This window comes from Amblyomma mixtum, chromosome 7 (assembly GCF_055824585.1).
Source record: "Amblyomma mixtum isolate Tamu chromosome 7, ASM5582458v1, whole genome shotgun sequence".
Taxonomy (NCBI): domain Eukaryota; kingdom Metazoa; phylum Arthropoda; class Arachnida; order Ixodida; family Ixodidae; genus Amblyomma; species Amblyomma mixtum.
In genome coordinates, this window is record NC_143018.1 from 57345579 (window position 1) to 57370425 (window position 24847).

General features: G+C 45.5%; 1 protein-coding gene across 1 annotated transcript; it reads left to right on the forward strand.

Annotated features, from left to right (window-relative positions):
• The first annotated feature begins 187 nt into the window (after positions 1-187).
• Ns2 (nucleostemin 2) lies at positions 188-24381 on the forward strand. The gene is made up of 13 exons (XM_089552638.1): positions 188-477; positions 633-720; positions 2469-2697; positions 5769-5867; positions 7192-7335; positions 8935-9207; positions 11703-11831; positions 12504-12608; positions 15348-15506; positions 18901-18996; positions 20894-21661; positions 22541-22645; positions 24224-24381. Exons 1-13 carry the CDS (start codon positions 405-407, stop codon positions 24371-24373), a joined length of 2418 nt encoding a protein of 805 aa, XP_089408764.1. The 5' UTR covers positions 188-404; the 3' UTR covers positions 24374-24381.
• The last annotated feature ends 466 nt before the right edge of the window (positions 24382-24847 follow it).

Genomic DNA, 24847 nt, shown 5'->3' on the forward strand with positions numbered 1-24847 from the left:
CAGTCATATAAGACCTACTGTTTTAAAATTATATTTTACAAACTAAGTATTGTAAAAATTGATGCAAGAATATTTTAATATTATAATAAACAAAAGGTTTTTTGTTGACTGGTCAGGACTATAATTCAATGAGTAATATTGTTGGTTATAGAAGGGTAAAAGCGGTAGAAGCATTGATGGGGTACATCCAGGTGCTCATACACGAAACTGCCACACGTGTTGTGGTCCGGCTTGTCGGTGTGGTGGTGCGGTTGGCAGAAACTTCATCGCTAACGCCGGCTTAAACCAGTGTAGTCTTCTGTAACTGTAAAATATTAGACGCAACAGTCCACGCATACACAAGTACGAATTCATCCTAGCGGCTTCCACTCCTTTTCCGAACCTGTCGCCGACTGCGAGTCAACATGGCTAAAGCGAAGAGGATCGGCGCGAAGAAGACAAGCTCCTTCAATAAAGGAACGCACAGTCTAAACCCAGGTAACCAATGAAATATTGCTTACTCTCCAAATGTTTGCCGAGCTTGGTCAGCTCTGTGTGGTTCGCTTTTGCCCGTGAGCTTCACGCGTGCCATCAGTCAAGATGACAGTAGCGTTCTTCTCACGTTCTTGACTGTTCTTCCTTCGTTCTTGCAGACAGACCCAAGAAGAGCAATGACACGACGATGCGAGATAAGTCGACAATCAAGCGTCTGCTTATGTACAAGAATTCTAGACCGTACAGGTAAGCCCGTTCCCGCACTTATGGTTTCTCGGCATTTTGCCTTTGCGACTCGCGCTTGTTCGTCGTAACCCGATTGTGATGCGCAGTGGTCAATACCAGGTGTACTGCTCCATCATGAGTTACCTGCGCTGAAATTCGAAACAGTGCGTAACTTTATGAAATCAATGATGAGTTAGCTCATGCGTATGTTGTCAGCCCTCGACATGTATCCATCATTCTTGTTACTTTGGATAGTGTGTTGAGCAGTCATTACGGTGTAGGAAGTGTGGGTGCTAATATGTGCTTGACTAGCTAATCTTTATACGATGACAGTAAACAGCTTATGCATCCGCACTTGTCTTGCATTCTGAATCGTTCGTTGAGAAGAAACTCTCATGTGCTGGATGTCAGCACTGTGCAGTGCAGTATATGCTTGTTTTTGTGTTGTGAAAAATACCGGTTTGATCATATTGCATTCAGCGTGGCTTTTTGCTGAGCTGCTATTATATTGGACCTTTTACGGCAGGTAAAGGCAGAGCAGTGCACACATACTGTACTCTTCCGTCATGGTTGTTTACAGTGCTTTGGAGTGCCACTTAGATTCCATCTGCAGTAAAGGGGAAAAAGCAGTTACCCTTCTGGTTCTATATGCATAGTATCTGACAAACTTTTCATATACAGCACAGTCCTGTTTCTTATATTGACCGCTGTAGAGCTGGTACTGCGACACAACTGTGCATTGGCAACAGCGTGAAAAAAAAAAGCCAGAATCCATAAACTTCTTCAATGGACTTTGTGTTGCCATATTGAAAAACAATGCGAAAGACGATAAATGAGAAGAGGCAAGACAAGCACACCGCTGTGTTTGTCTCGCCTCTTCTCGTTTATCGTCTTTCACGCTGTTTTTCAATATGGCAATTCATAACCAGCTCACAAGCTTTCCATACTCCAGGACTTTGTGTGCAGTTTTGTTTCATCCATCCAGCACTCGCCTGTGGTGCTGACTTGGAGGCTGACGAAAAAGCTTAAATATAACTTGCAAACTGCACAATGTGCCATGAAAAAGAAAGTAATAGTGGCTTGAGTGGCGCCACAAACTGTAGAGCACACTAGTGTACTCCATCTCACAAGTTGTTTGTAGTGCTATGAATGCCTTGTTTTGAATTCCCCGCATATGGTGGGAGGAGTCGACCAACACATGGAGTGCCCTTCAAGCAGTTGTGTGGCGGCTTTGCTTTCATTTTTATTTTGTTTTTTTTTATGTTTCTATGAATAAATAGAGCTAGTCACAGTCTGCATAGCTGCATATTAGTCCCACGGAAATAAAAATGTGCGTAAACTTTTTGCTTTCGCCGATCACTACGTATCACTCCGCCGATGGCAGAGTGGCAAGCCGCCACGAGACTGGATGAAAGTTTGAATTTAAAAAGAGAGGTGGGAACGGAGTGTTTAATCTGATTTAAATTAAGAAAATCGGCCGCACAGGACAATGATTTGAAGTTTCTAAGACGCTCGGAACGCGTAGATCGAGTTCCGGCGGTAAAAATGCGAGTTCAGATTCCTCTTCAGTGCACATTTAAGCACATGCTACCTCCATAAAAGAACAGTTCAAGCTTTGAATGGTGCAGACAGGTCAGGAAACCTCTTTAACTAGTTGGGCATTTATACTTTCACTTTTAGCTTTCTGCCGTGTGGTCAGGTTTGTGTCAGTCAGTGTTTGCATGCATAGCATGTGACCTGAGGAGTGTCACCACGATGTCATTGTGCAGAGACCGTAAGGGAAAGATAGTCAAGGCGGCACCGTACCAGTCGTGGGTGACGTCCGGCACGGTGGCCCGTGTGGCCCCCAACCCCAAGTGGTTTGGCAACACCCGCACCGTCAGCCAGGGGGCGCTGCAGCAGTTCCAGGAGGAGCTGGGCAAGGCCATGCGCGACCCCTACCAGGTGGTGATGCGCCAGAGCAAGCTGCCCGTCAGCCTCCTCAACGAGAAGGCCAAGGTATTTTGGGGGGCCCAAAAGGTTCGGCCTAGGTTCCATTGAGCCGTACTCACTTTCCCACTAATTTCGCTACTGCTGGCAGTGAAGTGGTGGGCATTCTGATGTTAAACTTTTTTCTTGCTCCAATGAGTACAAGTTTGCGTTAAGTGAGGAAGGTTTTCAGCCATTCGGATTAGTAGTGCTTTCCATGTGATGAATTACACTAATTGCACTGCTCACTGTTGGAGAGATCCGCGGAGTAATTTTTCCTCTGCAGCAGCAGGTCCAATTCTACTCGGAGTGAAGCAAATTCCCGTTGAAATTTCAGCTGTTCTGTTGACCATTTCTTTTACCCAGAAATCATGCTGAGGTGGCCATTTTTGTTGCTGCTCTGAAGTTACCTATGATATTTTAGTTTAGGTAGGACAAATATAAGTACCATTTTTTTTAATTCCAGTGAACATCATTTATTTATTTATTGACAGTACCAATAGGCACTTTAGTAGGGGGGAGAAGGTTGTAGAAAAACAAGGCAGATTATTTTGCCAGCATCACCTACATAATAACTATACTTCATGTCGGCTGTCTGTGTCTCTTCAGCTAAGGCTATTCAGGAAAGGGAAGTTGGCAGGCCATTGTCCCTGTGCGATGGAGAGATTTACCTCAGCCCTAGCGGCCCCACAATCTCTCCACCCCTCTGCACCCCTAGCCCAAACAACAAACAGCCCACTCCCCACGGCACAAGGACAAAGGCCTGTCTCCTTCCCTCTCCAGATGAGACTTGTCTGCAGAGCCACAAGAAGTTGGCCAGAGGTATCGTCTAGATCAGGACAAGAATCAGCAATGGAACCATTGAGTTGCACACAGTTAGGTAGACTTCTTATGGTCTCCAGCCTTATGTCTCCCACTGTAGTCGGATACAACTTAAGAGCGTAGCGGCTTTTCCCCGTCGAAGGATCCCTTTCCAGCAAATGGCGTCGGCCGATTCTCATGACCATGCTCGTTTCACAAAGCAGGGAGTGGCAGATGAAAGGGGTTCGTCCCCTCCCTCCATGGTCGGGGATAGACCCCTCTCTCCATTGTGGCACCGCTCCCTGCATTGTCACCCCAGCAGGGTCATGAGAATCGGCCCACGCCATTGGCTGGGAGGGGGGGAAAAGCCGCTGCCTTCTTAAGTTGTATCCGACTATAGAGTGTTAGCATGTCTGGAGTCACTAAGGACCTAGTTGCCGCATATGTCACTAAGTTTACCTCTGTGCTTGACACTGAGTTGGGGTTCATTTCTATTGAAAAAACTAAAACCGCTTAACTTGGCACTTCATTATGATGTGGATCTTTTGACAACACCATTTCTGTCAGTTCAATTGGTTCCTAATGTTGTGTGTCTTCTAACTCAGCTGTGCACTGTGCTAGCTTTCAGTAAACACACTGCTATTTAATCAGTTTTCTTTTCATGTAATGGGTGTGCAGTAGGGGTGTGCGAATATTCGAAATTTTCGAATATATTTCGAATATTATATTTTTAGTATTCGATTCGAAATCCAAGTATTCGTATCGTTTCGAATATTTGACCTGACGCAAATATTCGTATCTAGCCGAATATTCATTGTGAGCACCGGCGTTCATTTCGGTCCGCAAGCCCTTTCGACAGATACATAACATGGCGGCGCCCAGAGCAATGCGCATGGAAGAAGGAAAATTCTTCCTTCCTTCAAGTGCCGTAGCGGACTGCGCTGGTGAGCTTTTTTGTAGCTATACCTGCGAAGCTGGTATAGTCAGAGCTGTGCACTAAGTACCTCGCAATACGTGCCAGGTCAGTGCGAAGTGAGAGGGCATTTTCTGTGGCTGGAGGAGTCGTTTCAGGTAGAAGGGAACTACTTCTGCCTGACCATGTGGAGCAGCTGGTTTTCCTTCACGACAACCTTTTATGTTTATCCCAGCAACGCGCTTTTGTGCTCATGGCAAGCTAGCCTTAATCAATGCTGTGTACTAGCCATCTTCTCTGATATTTCCACTGTTCTAAGAACAAAGTTCGAGACTTTGATACTTTTTGTGCAGCCACACACACCTTTTGTGCTCATTTCATCACTGATAGTTGAACTGTGATGTTCTTCGGTGCTCAAATAAATGTTTTGTAGTGGTTAAATGCGTCTGTCCTTGATTATTCGATATTCGATTCGATATTCGGAACCAAGTATTCGTATTCGATTCGTATTCGAAAAATTTGATATTCGCACACCCCTAGTGTGCAGATCTTGGCAGGCAAGCAGAGCATGTTTGTTTCAGGCTGTTCACAAGCACTGAGAAATAAAAGGCTGGGAAGACATTACCATGCATTCCAGTGGAGTGATTGACATAAAGTGGCCCATAATTAAGGGCCCTAGTTTTCTGCCATTCCATAAAAAATTGAGGATTTGAGCAGTTTCAGCAGAATTGTTTGTTAACAGCAAGATTTTCCTTTTTTGGATGCTATTACTGCTGTGGGCATGAGCAGCGATGACAAAATGATGGGAGAACAACTGATTTACCTTATTTGCACGTATATAACCGAGAGTTTAAGACCTCGGGAGAATTTGAAGAGAAATATTATTAACGATTACAATGCAGTCTCAAACTCTTTAGGCCAAGCATAGCCGAGGGCTCCTCGCACCCCCAAAGAAACGCAGGCGTCACGCTAAAATATCAGAGGCAATGGATACATCCACAATGTTTAAGAGGTAATGCTTCGGATGTGCGCTCCACAATCAAACAAACCAAAGCTTCCTTTATATTAATTGACGCAGCAGCAGCCGCCATCACTCCCGTGCCCTCGCTCCTTTCCCGTGTGTGCTGTGGCCTTTGCCCCAAGGTCGTTGAAATGCTGGCTTCTACTAGTGGCTTGCAAGCCTGGTGGCACAGCTCACTTAAGCTACATGAGAAGCTCAAGGAAAAGAATTCACACTCTTCATACCTTATGAAGGATTATGGAAGAGATGGTATCATTGTACAGTTTGCAGCACATTTGTTTATGATTTAGGAGGCATGGACAAAACTTCCCTTGTTACGTGTGTATTCAAATAAAAAGACTTTTTATATTTCCTTACACATTGCAGAACAATAGGGTGCACATCCTGGACACAGCAAGCTACGAAACAACATTTGGGCCCAAGGCACAACGCAAGAGGCCACGTCTGTCAGCCGGCGACCTGAGTGTAAGTAGCGCTTTGTGACTTTTTCATTTTCCTTTTTTGCACGGTTGTGTACATTACTCAGCTGGTGTCGCTAGATTATTTCGAGTCGGAAAAAAGGTGGCATGTTTTCATGTCAGAGTGGTGCTGCTGCCGTCACATTGCAGATCTGGGCTTTGATTGTTGAAGGGATGCTCTTAGACTGAAGTTTGAGTTTTATTGTTTTGCCTTCCGGTACTGGAAGGGGTGAATGGTGGCTCTTATTTATTTATGTATTATTTATTTTCAGTCCTCTCAAGGCCCGGAGGCATTACAGAGAGGAGGGGCATACAAAATCAGAAGTAATTTTCTTGAAATGTTCGACATTGGTGATGGCAGCGATGAAGGCAGGGAGGTGGTTCCAGTCATTCGCAGTTTGAGGAATATGTATATGAATTCAAGCAAAGGGTGGTTCTGCAGTGCGGGATTCTTACCTTAAAGCTATGATCAGTGCGCGAGGATATATAAAGTGGAAGAAGCAGTAACTGATTTTTTTGAGAATAGAGTTAGTATAATCAATCTTCTGGAAAAGACATGAGCGAAAATATTTATGACACAAAGAAAGAGCTGGAAGACCTAGGGCTCTTTAGTGATGTCAGCCTTACTTGAAGGGCACTAAAGTACCCACATGAGTGCTCTAGCTGACCAATTTTTGCTAACTTGATAGAGATAGTTACTATGTAACAGTGAAAATTCATGGTTAACCGAGAACGCTGTCCTTGAGGAGGCATTCCACACCTGCACTTCAGTGCTGTAATGGGACATCTGCATTGCTTGCTTTGGAATTCTATGCATCTTGAAGGTGCCTTTTCTTTTTGCAAGTTAAAAGCTGGGCCCTCAGTGAATATGTTGACTGGAAGATAAGCCCTGGATTTTATTAATAAGCACATTCTGAAGCATATTCTGAGGTTGTGGCTGTCATCCAGTGCCTTTAGGTCTGACATCAAGCTGCAAAACATCTAAACGTTAATGTACCGAACCTCCTTGTAAGATTCCTTGATATTACGGAGTTTCTCAATGCCTTGGTGCTGCCCGCATTAAAACGTGTTTTTGGGAACTCCAAAGGTATTGCAGCGGTTGACTTTGATGTAACAAACTCGCTACAGTGGCTATCTGTTTGCTAGTGCTGTGCGTTACTTGAAATTTGGCTAAACCGCGCAAAAACTTCTTTTTGATAGAACTTGAGCCATCACGAGAGGGACATCTACAATTTTCCTTCAGTGTCTCTTGGCCATGGAGTTAGGTTACCATCCAACACTCCATTCAGACTGCAGCAGTAAATGTGAGTGGGGTGGTCTTTTCTCTCCAGGAACTGGTCGAGGCGGCAGACAGCTCGCAGACGCAGCACTCGGAGACCCACCAGGAGGTGGCGGAGGATGAGCCCAAGGCTGCAGTCCGCCAGGAGGTGATGGCCAAGGGCCAGTCCAAGCGCATCTGGAACGAACTCTACAAGGTGGAGAGGAGGCCAGCTACGACGCTTTCTCGTTTTTTGCCAGCTGTCCCGTGGTGCTCTTTCGAAATGTTGTGAATGGGGTTACTAGTGTTGCATTGTTCTCTCTGGGTAGTATCGGCATAGCATGTATGGGCAGTGAAGGGCCAGAAATCTACCATAAAAAAAAGAAAAGTCTTCTTTAATTAAAAAAAAATATGTGCCTGATGGCATTGTTGAGGGCGTGCTGTTTGGGGAGGTTTCCATATTGTGTCCTTGTGAGTTGGCTGTATGCTCAAAAAAGGCCCCACTGGTAGCTCATCACACAAGCTCAGCGGACGGTCAGCAAGCCGAGGGCTGCATTGTGTGGCTATTGGAGGTATTCTCATGATGTTACAGACATCATTTTTTTGCTCACTGCATAGCTTCAGCAGTGCAGGTCAAAGCAGATGGCGATAGGCTGATCAGACACGTCCGTAGCGTTTCACCATGCCCCACGTACTACAAAATGGCAGCCACTTTTACATTGGTGAATGCACCTTGTATTTAAATGCAGCGTGAGAATGAACGGGTCTCACACCGGTCAATACGAGCAAGCTTCTGAAGGGTGGCCCTGTCCAGTCATGGCCAGCACAGCAGCTGATCACCCAAATAGCCCTACTCAAACCTAAATTCCATTCTGCAGAGTTGCTCGTGTACCTCTGTACGCACAACAGTAGATGTGGCGATGAATGAACGGCTCCATCGCCAGGAGCAGTCCGACCGTTTAGTTTTTGTTTCTGTTTTCTGAGCTTCTCCCCAGGCCACAGAGACAGCAACTCAACCAGTCAGTGTCAGCCAGCCACAGCCGGACTGAAACCAGCATTGCATGCACTTTTATTAGAGTGCATCACTCCTCTCGAGCCTGGCTCGGAGCCAGCCAACTGCGCTCATCTGCACGCCCTTTCATATGCTGATTGGCTTGTCACTGGTCTATATAAGTATAATTTAGGCGTGGTAAGGAGTTTACATGGCAGGACACTGAAAGCAGTGTTTCACGTGTGTTTTTAGGATATGAATCGTGTTTTTAAAATGCAAACGTCTAACTCACAAAACGGCGGACCTACAAAATAACTAGTAGTTCCTAGCGTTCCGGAAATTTCATGACACCCTGATATTAAGAACATTTGATGGCTTTTCAACGAGAAGCTTACACGTTTTCGTATATGCATATCCAAGTACTTTCGGCCTGCTGCAGTGGCTCAGTGGTAATGGCGCTCGGCTACTGGCCCGGAAAACGTGGGTTCGATCCCAGCCGCTGTGGCTGAATTTCAATGAAGGCAAAATTCTAGTTCCCTGTGTACTGCGCGATGTCAGTGCACGATAAAGAACCCCAGGTGGTCGAAATTTCCGGAGCCCTTCACTTCGGTGTCCCTGATAGCCTGAGTCGCTTTGGAACGTTGAACCTCATGAAACCAAACCAACCAAATGGTGGCTACAGATTACCAAAAATACCACACTTAAAAGATTAGCTTTTTTAGCTTGTTCTGTTTTTTGTTTCAGGATGCTTTTTGATTTCTGAGACCAGTGTCTTCTCCCCCCCTTTAACAACCAGCGCTCTTTTTTTCGTGTCTGTGTCTGCAGGTGATCGACTCGTCGGACGTGGTGATCCAGGTGCTGGATGTGCGGGACCCAATGGGCACGCGCAGCTCCTTCATCGAGCGCTTCATGCGCAAGGAGAAGCCCCACAAGCACCTCGTATTCGTGCTCAACAAGTGCGACCTGGTGCCCACCTGGGTGACCCAGCGCTGGGTGGCCCTGCTGTCGGCCGAGTACCCCACCATGGCCTTCCACGCCAGCCTCAACAACCCCTTCGGCAAGGGACCCCTCATCAACCTCCTCCGCCAGTTCTCCAAGGTGGCCATCTCTCTGGAAACTTGCGCAATACTTGGTTAACGTTCTGCCGCCGTTGTGACAGCCTGACTAGTAACGACTTTCTGCACTAGGTGGCAGTGTTCATTATTTCTGATTAAGAGCGCCTGAGGAAATTGGACGATAACAGGTGGGCAGCTAAGGTATTTAAATATTTATACAGAAAGAGCGTTGACTCACAGTGGCGGAAAAGAACTAGGAAACTAACCAGTAAGTATGCGGTCCTGAGGACGGAGAAAGAAAGAGCATTAAACGACAGGTTAAAAACGCGGAAGTTAAAAATTGGATGAATTCAATGGAAAAGAAACATAGTGTAGAACTATATCGATACTGGAAAAGGCAGATCAGGAAAGAATTTTTCTATGATAACTCAAGAGGCAGTGCCCTACTTTTTGAAGCTAGATCAGGGTGTCTTAGAACGCGCAGCTACAAAAAGAAATTTAACGAAGAAGATGACACACGTGCAGTGTGTGGTAGATCTGTGCAAACAATTGAACACCTCATACTCAAATGTGATGGTATCCATCCGGATGTCGATGCAGGCACAGTCACTCTTCCTGAGGCCCTAGGGTTTAAAGAGAACACAGGTCATGTAAATAAATCTGCAGTGGAAGTTAGCAATAAGCGATTGGAGGATTGGTGGCTGAAAAGCAGAGGTGTGGCATAAGGTTAGAAGTGGAGGAAATCGTAGGTAAAGGAGATGACGAATCTTAATGAGAATTGACAACACACTTGAACAAAAATAAAGAAAGAAAAGCTGAGCATGGTGGCAATTGCCACCACCCCATTTCAAAGGGGGTGCTCCTATCCATCCATCCATCCATCGATCCACGAAAGCCTTTAATGCCTCATCGTTGTCGACAGAAGGTTCTCAGCAGAGGTGTCACGCTTTTTCTAGTCAGACCAGAAAAAAAAATCGTTGTGCACGATGGGATTCGAACCACCATCCTTCCCTTCCGCAGCCGAGCGTGCTAATGGCTACGCTACTTCCTGCCAACGCGCATGTATACTTCTTGTCTGGGACGCTGGAGAGTGTTTGCAGAAAGGCATCCAATCAGACGGATGCCTCCCAAATGCCCTCCAGGGTCTCCAGCACTTAAGATTCACAAACAATTGTGTACTTAATTAACATCTTAACCACACATGAGTGACACAAGCAGCAACACCGCGCCTCACCGCACTTTAGGTCAACAAAGTGCCCCCCTGAATTTTTCTTTTATTACTGTTTAGTGTAGCATGGGAATGACACTGCACTTGAACTATGAGGGGGACGCTCTAGTAGCGCTAGAGTTAGTATTTGTTAGTATTTACGTCATTTTCGATCTGTAACATGCAGTGTAAATGGCCACTTATTCAGCTGTGAGAAAATGTTTTTTTTTTTTATTTTTGTTTGCTTTAGCTGTCACAGCCATTTTCTCTGAATGGCATAACCTATACTTGAGAGGTTGCACAGAAATAGTTCTGAACCTTTTTCTGCTGAACCTTTTCCTGTTCGTCAGCATTTTCAGTGCCAGTTCTGCCTGTGTAGGTTAGCGACAGCATACTTTAGTGCGAGCACTGTTTATGCAAAGCAATCACTGTATATGTGAAATGAGAGCATCATTTATGTAAAGCAGCCACTCTCGAAGTCACTTATGACCTCAATATTCCATTCCAGTGCGAGCACATTGTAGGCTCACATTCAGCCTCATGTCACATGTTCCTAACCTTTGTTGTCGCTGTTTATAGTTGGTGGCTGTCACTTCCTAACACTGCATCATACGGACTAACCATGGTGTGGTGTAGTGTGAATGGGACACTGGATTTGAATAGGAAGGAGCACACACAGCAAGTTCCACTCCTGCATTGCCTTGGCTTTGTCATATGCTATGTTGTGCACGAGGCAGTGTATTGTAATATTATTTTTTGCACCAACTAGACCAGTTTTTGTATAGTGTATAGCTGGCTGTGTGTTGTCATGGTTAACGCCTTTACCAGCTGGCCTGGGGGCCTAGCTTTTGGTTCTGATATTTCTTTTTATTCTCTTTTCTGGTAGAGTTAGGCAAGAACTTTTGATAGGGTGTTGGCACAGTTATCTCTGATGTCACCTGTACACGAGATAGTCAATAACTGATCAGCAGCTGGCTTTTAGCACGAGGATGAGGTCTAGCGGGAAGATTCAGTGAACACGCTGAAATTGTGCTGTTACTGCAGCCTTTATCTTGGAGTAAGCTTGCGTTGCATAGTGCACAATTTCCCCCTTTTAATTTTCCTAGTTTATTTGTAGTTTGATGAAAGTATGATTGCCTCAAGGTTCAGCTGTCTAGTTAGTTGCCGAGTGAAATTCCAAGCACCATAATGTGTAACTATGATCTAGGCTGCACTCTTCTTCATTGTACTGCTTACAAGGAACCAGTGTTCGTGTGTGTCGTGCATTCACAGTGTCGCAGGCAGTGCAGGTTTTCATTTAACTCTGGTCACTTTGCCACCCTCGTGCCCAGCTGCACACAGACAAGCGGCAGATCAGCGTGGGCTTCATTGGCTACCCGAACGTGGGCAAGTCGTCGGTGATCAACGCCCTGCGGTCCAAGAAAGTCTGCAATGTGGCTCCTATTGCCGGCGAAACCAAGGTTTGTGAGTGCGAAGCAGTTTACCTCTCCCATCCTCCCGGAGTGTTCGGCTTCACTTGCCGGATGGCCAGCAGGCCTTAGTGGAGCAAGCGCTTTCTTTTTTTTTTTTTCGCTAGGCTTTGCTACTGGCCTGGAGCAAAGTTTTTGCCTCCTTTCTCATATAAGTAAGGGTAACAACTAAATAGATAACAATAAATAGAAGTAACAATAACAATAAATAGAAGTAAATAACCATAAATAGAAGTAACAAGAAGGTAATAAATAGAAGGTAACAATAAATAGAAGTAAATAGATGCTCGTAACTGATTGTCAGAGTTGTTCCTGATTCCACTCAGTAGCCATAATGCATTTGCTTATTTTTACTCCCTTTATGAGAATAAAGAAAAGGAAATTTCTCTGCGGAAAGCTGTTCTGTAGTGGCCAACTAAGTCACCAGCAGCTGCAAAAGTCTTATTGCTGACATTGTTGTACTTCAGTGGTCAACATGGCTAGTTAACTTAATAACGACTGGATAACAAGACACGACCATGTGCTCACGGCGTAATGATAAAACTGTGTTGAGCCCCAGACAGCACGTCTTTTTGTGTTGTCAGACAATCAGACAGTGAGTCTGTTTACCAGCCAACCAGCCAATCGCCCAGGCTACAGCAGCTGTTTTTTTCTCCTGCGCAGGTGTGGCAGTACATCACGTTGATGCGCAAGATCTACCTGATTGACTGCCCTGGCGTTGTGTACCCGACAGGTGACACAGACACAGACATTGTCCTGAAAGGCGTCGTAAGTACCCGGTCACGTTCTCTCTGAAGCACTTCACTTTGCTTTGCCCTTACTGTTGAGATAACATTTTCTTAGCAGTAGGTATATGACAGACTTTTTTTAGTCCTAATGGCGTTGCAGCCTTTCTATTGGTGATTTTCACGACCTAGACGGGGCGCTTCTAGCAATCAAATAGGGCGCTGTTGCAGAGGGATCCTCCTTACGCAACGGAGATAACAGCATGGTTCCTCACATGCTGATCCTTCGTAGGCTAGTTTGCAGCGGCACCGCAGCCAGGCGTGATTTCATGAACATCACCAATAGTACGCCACTGGCAAAATAGCGCTGGTCGGCCCTCCACCTTGGTGAGCCTTAGCCATGAGGCTGCATACGCTAAGAGGTGGCTGTTGTTGGCAGTATGCCATTTGTGGCAACGTGATCTACATGAACTTGCTCTGGTGACTCATTGATTCGTAAAACAACTGCACAGAGGACGAGAATGAATGAAAAAGCAGACAACACGAGCGCTAACCTTTAACTAAAATTTATTGCAACCTTGTGCACATTTATACCATTCCTGCCTAATTGATCACTACTGACCATGACTTACATTTCTGAAAATGCACCCTCCAAAAGTTCAAATTCATGGCTGTCAAGTGATAATGGCAGTTTTCTGACATGAGGAACCACCCTTACATATATGGTGAGCCTCAACTACTTCCATTACCGTTTAATCGCTATGTGTGAAAATGACTGATATTTGATGAAACAAAATGTTACACGTGTGATTTCAGAGCAGACAATGAATGGGCAGATTCGAACTCGTACCGCTGTCCAGTGATTTATTGGAAGAGACTCGGGAGAGGCCTTTGCCCTACAGTGAAAAGATGTTAAGATGCCGAAAAATGGTCAATATTTGCCCAGCAGCATTGCAAAGGCAACGGGGAAAGGAAGGAGAAAGGGAAATACTTGCTTTGTAAGGCAGGGTGACAGGACGGTAGATTGTGCGAAATTTGTCGTCTGCGGGATCCCCCTTTCTTGCTGTAGCTACTACATTGGACAGGCAGGTTGTTGTCCAAACATCTGCCTCATGGAACACAACAAATCATTGGACAGCAGTATGAGTTTGAATGTGCCTATTCATTGTCGGCAATGAAATCACACTTGTAATTCTTCATTTCACCAAACACCAGTCATTTTTCCACATCGTGAACAAACTGTAAGGGAAGTAGTTGAGGCTTACCGTATTGGTAAGGGTGGTTAATCATGCGTAAGGAAACCGTCATTATCGCTTGACAGCATTGAACTTGAATTTTTGGAGGGTGCCTTTTCAAAAATGCAGGTCACGATCAGTATTGACAAGTTAGGCAGGAGTGGTATAAATGTATGCAACATTGTAATAAATACTAGCTTAAAGTCAGTGCTTGTGTTGTCTGGTTTTTCGTTCATCCTCGTCTTCCATGTTGTATTATGGATCGTAACCAACTTGCCCAGCTTTCTGTTATTCTACTCAATGATTGCAGCATTCATGGTTTAGTTTTAATCCAAGTTGGGTTGGCCGCATTATTTTGATAAAGGCGATATACAAAAGTGCTTATGAGCACTTGGCCACAACAGTTTTTGGAATGTGGCAGTCATGAGAAAGCCTATGTGTTTGCCAATCCAAGCAGGCAGCCACTAAAAGAAACATGTGCTGTGCACTTCTTTGTGTGGCCTGAGCAAAGGACATCTCAATGTCAGGCCGTGCCTCCAGCCAACTAAGAAATCTGCTTTTTTTTGTGACTTTTGTGGGCACTTCGAGTGGTTAAGAGTCTGCTTAATCGACCTCTGATTAACCTAATTCAAACTCTGCCATTAACAGTACTGCATAATTTTGGTTTGGCTGAAAGAGGACGATGGGTAATATCAGCTACAGTGAACAGTTGTCGCTTATTAAGTGGATGCCACGATTTAACTGACAGATTGACAACTCATCTGCAAAGGCGCAGTCCCACAATCTTTACAAGTGCATATCAGTGTTGAAAATTTTTTTGCGCAATGCCCGCTTCTCAGTGTGATTGCAGACTACCATTTCAAGACAATTGAAACATCATGTTATTTGATATGATTTTGCACGTACTGACTAGGTTGAATTGATGCAGACTCGGTTCGGAAAAAAGATCTTGCCTTTGTACTGAAGTGCTGAGACCTGTTGTGCAAACGCATTTGCCAACAGGTTACAAGAGGTGTCCTGGGCCTGTAATAAACTTCACTTTAGGCTGTCACAGTAAAACAGCTATGAAAACTGATGGAGGCAGCTCAGTAGAGCAACATGATTGCAGTCAGCCTGGCATAACTGTCAAATCCATGGTCATGAATCTAGGACGGGTCACTTTCTGCTCTTCATAGTAGTTTCAAAGGGTCTTCTTATCTCTTACCATGATGCTTCAGTACATAACCATCAGTCCACCAAGTCATTTCTGATCTGTCAGCATTAATTTTTTACCACGGTCCCCATCAACTTGTGAGCATTATGCACACGTTAGAGATGGCTTAATCTGTGCATTTCAAAGAAATATGTATAATGTTCTGAATAATTTAATGTGTGTCTTCGGTCTGCAACAGAGCATTGGTATTAACACAAGGTCTCGCCGGTTGTTTGTGACCATGCAGAGATGAGGGTGAACTAGAACCTCTTGCAGATGAATTCATTATCCTCCTGAATTTTTGTTCTTTTTGCTTGTTTTAATTATTTTTTATCCCTTCATATTTGGATGCCAGGTTCGTGTGGAGAATGTGGAGGACCCCGAGGACCACATCACAGCCGTGCTGGATCGCGTGAGGCCCGAGTACATCGTCAAGACGTACAAGATCGAGTCGTGGGACAGTCCCCTGGACTTCCTGGAAAAGCTGGGCAGGCGTTCTGGCAAGCTGCTCAAGGTGGGGGGGGGGGGGGGGGGGGGGGGATGCGGAAAGGCTTCGTAGTTGTTTTCGATTCACGAGGCTATTATTTTGAAGTTTGCTGCAGGGAACAAGGTATATCGAAATGGAAGCTGAGAAAAGTGCTTTCGTTATTGCACAAAGAGATTTTTGCACTTTATAATATTTTCATATGCTACGAGCATGGTACCGCACTGACATCTCTTCTGAGTGTGTGCTATAGCTGGCAGTGATTTCTTGGTTTCAGACGAATTTAGATCTCTCCAAATCACAAGTGAACTGCCGTTGTTTGTTATTTTATGAACACAGTTGAAAACATTCCTGACAGCACTGAGACTGCCAGCATGTCCTTTTGTCGTAGTGATCTGGACAGATTTTGTCTCCTATGGTAATACAGTTTTATTCTGGGTTTCTTACAATGTGCATGGTAAAAAACAGCACAAAAGCAAACAATCATAATTGTGCAATCCTTTGAGCATTCATATAACCGTAATTCTGGAGTTTTCGTGCTACATTTTACAATCACCGTGGCGCTTCATACGAAATTGTGTATAGCATACTTGCCTCTCAGAGAAGGTTACCAATAACTGTTTCTCATCACATCTTTCTGGCTCCCTTGAGGCCTGCATGAACTGTTTGGGTGGAAATCGTTTTCTCCATTAGTGGTGCTCTGATTGAATCAAAGTTTGCTCATTTATATGATGAAACTCTCTCTTTTCATCCCCTAATTTTTCGTTTTAATGCAGTCAGCATTGGATGTTGTGCATGCCGTTTGCAATTTATTCCACACATATGCGCTTGCTCGCAAGTGAGAGTCTAGCATAATTACATTTCTTGCAGAGTTTAAATGGACAGCCCATACAATCCACATTCTGTGCCTCGTTGAGTTGAAGCTGCAGGATATTAATGACATATTGGGCGGACGCTTTGATTGGTCACGAAGTAAGGACTTTCTTCTCACCGCTGGTGTAAACAAGCATAGCTTCATTTCTTAGCTTCTTTTGTTTGTTTACCTCTTGGTGTATGGCGCCAACTAATTACAAGGCTGTTCTAAAACAGTGGAACGTCCCCACCCGGCTTCCGAGATGTCGACTCAAAGTTGCAAAGTGGAGTTTGGCAGAATAGTAAACCGGGTTTGTTGGCATGGTTTCATAGTCAGATTTATCAGATGCATTGTTTGCTTCTTCGGTGTATCCACATCGTTTGCACTTAATAATAATTAGGCCCCGAATTTCCTGCGATGGGAAGTAAAATTCCTGGAGTTTATAGCAAAACATGCACTCCACAGTACTCCGTGGGAAACATGACACGGACGAAACAAATAACTTTTTTTTTTTAAACATGCCTCGCATACTCCAAATGTGCCTTCATTGAAATCAAAGGTGGCTTTAAAATTTAGTGTTGGCAGTGATCGGTATTTTCGATTGCTGCTTGTTTGGCACAGTGCCTTCGATGTGACTCAGTGATGTTTCTGATTGAGCTCTGGAATGCATAATCCCACACCCACTGGGGTGGTCGTGCCCACATTCGGGAAGCAGTCCCACAAAAAGTTTGGCACCAGCCTGCTGCTCACTTTTGATCTTGTGTGTTTTCTTCTTCTAAAGGTGTGTTATATACCGTATTTACTCGCACAATAGGCGCACTCGCATAATAGGTGCACCCCTAGTTTGGTCGCGAAAAATCAGATTTTTTTATTTCCGCGCGTAATAGGCGCACCCCGAACTTGGCACTGTGACCAGTACTGTATTTACACGATTGCAAGCCAACGCCTCGCCGCCCTCCCGCCCCCCAGTCTTTATTTTAACAGTTTTTGCTGAACTGACTACTAGTCCTCACTAGTGCTGCTGCGGACCCACAGCACGTACAGCGACATCGCGTAGAACAGCCGCACATAGTTTTCAGGGATGCTTACTTTAAACATCTGTTTGGAAAGCTTTATCTCCAGCCGGAAAGGTTCCCTACTTAGGCCCGCAAAAACCTCGGTGCCTGGAGTCGCATACGAAAATTTAGGCACGCCACAGTCGCAACTGCCGCACTTCTCGGCCACGTCGAATTTCTGACCTGCCGCATGCTTGCCGTGTTCGAGAGCAAACTCCCAGCCGTGTAGCTATTAAGGTGTTTGCCCGTTGAGCTAAAACAGCAACGCTCGGCGGCAAAGCCACAAACCACGATGAACTAACGCGCTACCGCAGATCCCGGCACTTGACAACACCTTCCTTCGTGCTTGACAACAACAAAAAAAAGTGGAGCTGGTGATGCTGATGGCGATATAGATAGCGAAAGCTCGCGGCGGAGGATAACGATGATGATGATAAGCTTGGCCTCGGGCGCCCTCCGTGGGCGGCGTCTGGAAGCTCCTGTGCGCGTGTGTGGCCTCCGCAATCAAACGCCCGTTGCACGCAGCCAGAGCTGATGGCATAGGCCTTGGCGCTTGCATTTCAAAGGCTATTCCCGCGTGGGTCGTGGAAAGTTTCGGTGCGGCCCCTACACGGATTTTTTTAAAATAATTTCTTCGGGAAAACGGGGTGCGGCCCGTACACTAGTGCGTTTATGCGGTATGTTCAATTTTGTGAGTCGAAAAATTCCCGGAAATTTTACTCCACGTAATAGGCACACCCCGAACTTTGAGGCGGATTTTCTGGAAAAAAAGTGCGCCTATTATGCGAGTAAATACGGTATTAGTGTAAATGGGTCACCCCGTGGTATTGCCTTACAGCTGCTAAAAAATTATGATGAATTTTTTTTTTTGATGCTCTTTCAGTTTTGTTTCAACTGCCGAATGATGGCTGTGACTTGTAAGGAGTGTTTAGGTCACACAAGACATGATAAAAGCTGTAAAATAACCTCTCATACATAGTTTTAATTCACCAAAACACTTAAGCCAGCCTGCTTCAAAAGCTGAAGTGATGACAAACGATGTGTCGCCGGTTATATTGCATTTTTTTCATGCTTCACTTCATTAAACACTTCTTACATGTCACAACCATTGATGGGTTGTTGAAACTGAAACAGCTTCAAGAAGAAATTCAGTTATAAATTATTTGGCACTCAAAGGGGAATACCACAGAATGATTCATGTGTACTATTATCTAACACATCATTACAGAAAAGAAAACACGAAACTCCTTGAACTATGGTTTCATGAACAGTCCCAGTGATGGCTGAGTGGCCTTGAGGCTCATCTACTGGGCATTAGTTCATAGGTTCGATCCTGGTTGCAATTCGATGGTGGTGAAATGCAAAAATTCCTTTGTTGAGATTTTGGCGCACGTTAGCTAGGAACCCTATGTTACAGCACATCTCGCAAACTGCTTTATTGTTGCTTTGGCATGTGGAAACTAAGTAGTCAGTTGGTCAGCGATGAAGTTGATGAAGGTGCTTGTTGCTGGCCCAGGGTGGGGAGCCTGACATCTCGACAGTGGCCAAGATGGTGCTCAATGACTGGCAACGGGGGAAGCTTCCCTACTTTGTGAAGCCACCTGGAGGAGAGGTGAGGTGGTTGAATGCTCTGCATTGATCCTGAGCACACCCAGCACTTATTCTGCACCTTCAAGCTGTTATAAGGGGTTTATAAATATAGTGGTTAAGCCAAGGAACTTTTGTTCAAGGTGCTCAAACTAATCTTCTGTCTCCTAGATAATATTCTGCTTTAGTGTCATCATGTGTTCAAGGCTACGAAAAAGAGACTGGAAAAACATTTTGGCTGCTTAGTTGAGTGGTGGTTGGGAATAATGTAAAGCATGGTGGTAAATGGCAGTTATGTGTAGAGCTGGATGGCAGTACCAGAATGTCAAAAGTTGTGCCTCAGTGCAGTGAAGTAAAAGGTTCGAATGCTCCTGCCCTCTTTCTTGAAAAAAAAAAAAGCTGCGTGCTCTACTGCAGTTTTGCACTTTCACTTCAAATCATGCTATACCCAACAGGCCAGACCAAGAAAGAATGTGAAATGCATTTGGCTGTTTGAATAGTTAACCTTAAAGGGACACTGAGGAGAGCTCTATTAATATTTTTTTTATAGCAAAATCCGATAGTTCGGCATTTCATGGCTTTGTTGCCACTTGGCCGGCAGCGAAAGATGCATTTATTTCTACGAAATTTGGATTCGAAGTTGAAAAAGTTTTTCCCGCCGCTCTGATTCAAACTTGGGATTCTGCTATGACGACACATGACTAAGTGACGTGAAACATGACGTGCGCAAGACGTAACGCAGACTCCGTGATTTCTGGTTGCCAGCAGTGCGGCCCACCAGCAGCAGCCGAAAAGAAAGCTTCCGCCGGCCGCACGTTGAAGGCATCTATCGGCTATTGCGGCCGTCGCTTCGTTTACGTTTGCACCGGCGTTTTGCCAGCGTTATAATGGATACCGTTCTCGAAGTCGTCAACGAAGTTCTCGCAAATAGACACTTTTAGCATACCGTGTACCTTGTTACCGTTAGCGGAATACCGGGAGCCCGCATACCGCTCTGAGCGGGCGCTGATTGGTCCCGGCGCTGCAGGAGCGCGCTTAGCTATTGGGTACGTGGCGCCATCTGGCGACGTCAATGAGATTTGCGCATGCATTTGCTGCGCCTCAGTGATTTGTGGCTTCTCGTGCCCTAGTGTTGCTAGTACTATTGGTTCTAGCAACACTGTTTTGTCCTGTGACGACATGAAGCTTGTACTTGCGAGTTTGGCCTGTGGCGGCGATACCTGTATTTTGGTTCTTGCTCTTTTCTACGTTACAAGAGCTTTGTTGTCAGTATAAATGGCGTTTTTGTAATCAGGAGCTGGTATTCTGTCGATGCAAGTCAACTTCAATTTCTCCTCAGTGTCCCTTTAATGGGGTTATTCAGTGTGGATGTCATAGTGTCATATCTCTTTACTCTTCGCATTTAGTGACATAGCCCTCACCACTGCTGACATAGCCCTCACCACTGCCCTCTTTCGGCTTCTTCCTTTTTCCAGCCAGTACATATTATTTGTTTTTAGGCCCCAAGACTTGAAGCTTAGTAAGTTTGGTAGGAGGCTTAGTAACTCCAACCGAGTAACTGGAGTGTTGCATACTTGCACATTTACACATTTACATATTTATATACAGTCTTTGTCAAAAGTAACCAGGCTGCATGGTTTGCTTCTAGCTTCTATAGTGGAGCCCTTGTGGCTTTCCTAACGATTGAAAAGTGTGGGAAGGTAAGAAGATCCCCAGTCCTTACCTTTAACGACCATTTCAGCTTCAGGGAAGCTGTAAGGGTTCCACTGCACGAGCTAGAAGTAAACCATGCAGCCTGGTTACTTTTGACAAAGACTGTACATACTCATTTACATACTCACACATTTACTGAAGCTTTTAAACAGTAGTATGAGTGAAATGGGTTCTGCAATAGCTGTATAGTAAAACACATGCACTTGCAGGAGTCTGCTGGAACCCAAGAGAACGCAGAGCCCTCGGGAGACATCGCCATTGCCGCCAAGGTGCGCCAGGACCTCGACGAAATTCGGGTGGGGCCAAAGTTTGTGCAAGAAGACCTTCAGGCCCCAGGGGTGGAGCAGGCAAATTCGGGGGCATCCACCAGCACTGAACCGAATCAGAAGGAGAAAGCTGGTGAAGCTGAAAAATCTGCAACAGAGTCCCAAGACCAGAATGCGAAACCAGAGCAGGAGGCACCCCTCCCTGGTGGACCTTTTGTGCATCCAGAAGTGCCTGCAGGGAGTTGCCAAGAGAAGGAGAGGGCCAGTACTACTGAAGATCAGCCCAATGTTCAGCAGCAGCAGCAGTCGGAGAAAGTCGCCAGTGATGCTGCCAGTGAACCAGAAAGCACGAATGTTGAAAAGGTTACCAGCAGCACCGCTGATGACGCTGGTAAAAAGGAGGAGCAAGCAGCCAGCGAAAAGGAAGCCAAGGTGTCGCCCAGCAATGCCGTTGATGTTCCAGGCAGCAGACCGCCTGCCAAGAAGCGGAAAAAGTCGGGCGCGGATTCGCAGCACGTGGAGCTCTCCGACCTCGTCGGCAGGAAGGTGTCCCAGAGTCCTTGGGCCCAGTTTCTGCCACAGAAGAAAGCGGAAGGCAAGAGTGATTCTACAAGTAGTAACACGAGCAATCCAGCAGCCCCAGTGTCTGTAGAATTTGAAGTGGCAGACTTTTCCGAAGACGACGATGAGGAGGAGACCGACACTTCCATGGTGGGTGCATGTACAAAGACAGGATGCATTCAAATGAAATAGCTATGAATGAGGTGGTTTGTTAACATGTTTTGCTGTGTTGCATATAGCAGTGTATATTTTACCTCAAATGGTTAAATTAAGCCAGACGTGTTACCTTAAACCTCTGATTTTCTTTTATGCTATTAGTTGTGCTGCTGAAAAGTTAATTTTTTGCCATATTTAATGATGCATCTCTGTCTCCAGTTTGCTGCAGGAGATCGGAAAATGTCTGGCTAAATTAATTTTATTACTGTAGGCTTAAGCAGTACCTGTTTCTTTTGGAAAGAAATGAAAGCTTGCTATAATAGCATACACGTTGGCAAGCTGCGATTTTTTTCTTGTTTTGGAAGCTGCCAGAGATGCTGAAACTGAGCTGGGATGAATTAGTTGATTTCAATCAGCGATTGAGTAAAGTTTGTCTATGCCTGATAAATGTTTGCTTTTGTGATTCTTGCAAAACTCTCGGCTCTTGCAGCTTATCAACTAATAATTTGCCTGATTGATGTTCATAATTCCTTTGAAAGTGCTCGAACATTGGTGCTAGCTGCGTGAATTGCATGACCTGCTATCTAGTTGGCTTTACTTGGGTAACAGAAGGGTGCAAAATGGTTGGGAGGAGAGAATTCAGTTAACTTCGGCTGCTTTTGAAATGGTAGTGGTAGCTTTGCACCAGGCCTGAGAGGTCTGGATTAGGGCTTGAATGTTGGGAGTTCATGTTTTTCAGGTGGTAGACAGGGCAGGCAGGCTTCTTACCAATCATAAGATTCCAAAATAACCAGTAAACAAAAAGGTGTCCCATTAAGAAGGGGCTAAATGTAAGGATGTGTTGCTTGTCCTCTGTTCGCCTCACCTGTGCAGGTTACAAGCAGTGGCACATTTGTAGTGACACCTATGGCGAAGCGGAGAAAGACGGTGTGCCAAGATGAGGACAGGGCCCCCGTGAAACGACTCACAGGCAAAGAGGTAAGTGCATGTTAGACTAGTTACAAACTGCAGTTTGTGTACTGTTTCAGCAATCATGTCGTGGTCCTCTTAAGATCTGTCAAGTTAGGGGTTCTCAGTCCATTTCACATCAGGGAACCTCAATTGTTTTCCTGAGGTGCTGAGGAGCTCCGTGTCTCTTGGCTTCCATCCCTTCCTGCCTATTACACATGCAAATGCACAGGCTCACAAAAAATACCTGATTTTAATTTACGATGACTGGCTTTGTAGTGGGAAAAAAGACTACCAATGCAATTCATGCAGCACTGCATGCATTATCATTAGGAACTCCTCTGTGCAACCGATTTAATTCACTCGTGGCTGTTGTGACCAGCCCTGCTGGAGACGCTGGATCATAGCTGTCAGGTGTTGACAACGATGCACCGAATGAGCAATGAATGGGGTGTCGTGGAGTGCACAACAGTGTTGTATTGAACGTGCATGAATCGCATGGCATGGAGTGCGTGGCAAGAGATCACACAATCCTCACGAGGTGATGCAATCAATTGCGAGTCAGCAGCTACCTTCAAGGTTGCTGCGTAACACACTCACCTGGAAGTGCAGTCACTCCTCTTCGTGCCTCCTCTCCACATTCTCCTCTCTACTTTCCTCCCCACCGCCTCACCCTGGCTGGGTTTAATCTCCAGGGTCCTCCTCTCCACTCTCCTCCCTTCTGATTGGACGCTGTGGTTTCCTCCTCTCTGCTATCCTCCCACTCCAGCTTTTATTGGCCACATCAATTTCCTCCTTGCCATGTTGCTCCTGCAACTACACCCCCCCCACATTTCTTCCTCATTCCTTTCCTCCTTTCCACTCTGATGTCAAGGGATCAGGTTCACACCACTGGTCAAATTTTGTATACATGGCAGCAGTAATACTAACACATGACTAGATTCTTGGTTGTTGTTCGTGAGCGTATGGCTGCTTACGCACTGATAGCAAAAGAACTTCATCGCGAGCTGCCATGCAGGACCACATATACCATATCAGTGGAGAGAGAGATTTCCTTCTCTCAAACTTAACCACCAGCCAGCCATAGCAGGTGGCAGGTCGCAGCTGGTGCTTCCATGCACCAACTGTGGCAGGTGACAGGGTTCTTCTCATGGCAGCCACCTTCCAGTCTCACCCTTCTCTCACCTAGCTAGGAGAGAAGAGGGGGATTTTCGTCTCTCTACTTTGTACACCTGCCAAACCATGGCAGGCTGCTGCTGGCTCTTCCATGTTCTTGGCAGATGACAAGAGCCACCTGCCAAGGTGCCACTTGCCACCTTGCATGTGACACATTGTGACATCGCTGCTGGCTGCGGGAACATGGGGCTGGTATGCTGTCACATAATATATAAGCCAAGTGACAGTGATGGCTTGCTTCTCAAACGCATTTTTTTTTTTTTGTTGCACGTTCTTCCGCATTCTTGGCCGATGGCAGGAGGCACATTGTGACATCGCTGGTGGCTGCGGGGGACATGGGGCTGTTATGCTATCACATAATATAATCTAAGTCACAGTGATGGCTTGCTTCTCAAACGCAGTTTTTTTTTTGCACGTTTTCCTCCTTTGCAGAAACGGCGAAGAATGGAGGCAAACAAAGTGCGGAAAGTGGGCCATCACTTCTACGACTACGCCAATGTCAAGAACAGAAACAGGGCCAAGGCACGCAAAAACCGTGAAAACCAGAAGCGTCTGGCTAGGGGCATAATAAAAGCTACGTGACAAGTTGCTGAAGGGGAAAAAAGAAAAAGAAAACCTGGCCTTTTTGCTGTTCTCTTCATTGCTTAAGTGACTTGTGTGCATTGCGTTTCTTCTGCATCCTTCATCTTTTTCATCCTCTATCCCATTCCCTGTGGCAGGGTAACTTGACCGGGATCCTTCTGTGATTAGCCTCCCAGTTCTCTTTCTACTGTGTCTGCCTCTCACCTTTCCCCTACCTAAGGGGCATCACCCCAGGCTTTGCTCATGTCACCATGGATACAACGCTGAAAACGGGTATGGTCAGTTAAAATATGATCTCGGTATCTTGGAGTGGTAGCATCTTTGAGATTTCAGTTCTGACATGTTACGGCAACAATAGTCAGTGTCATCGTAAACATGTAAACTAATGAATAGTTTCAGCTGGCGTGTTGAATGTTTGCTTGATTTTTTCATTAACACTTACTACTGAAGACCATCTCCGGCAATCATGCCCCG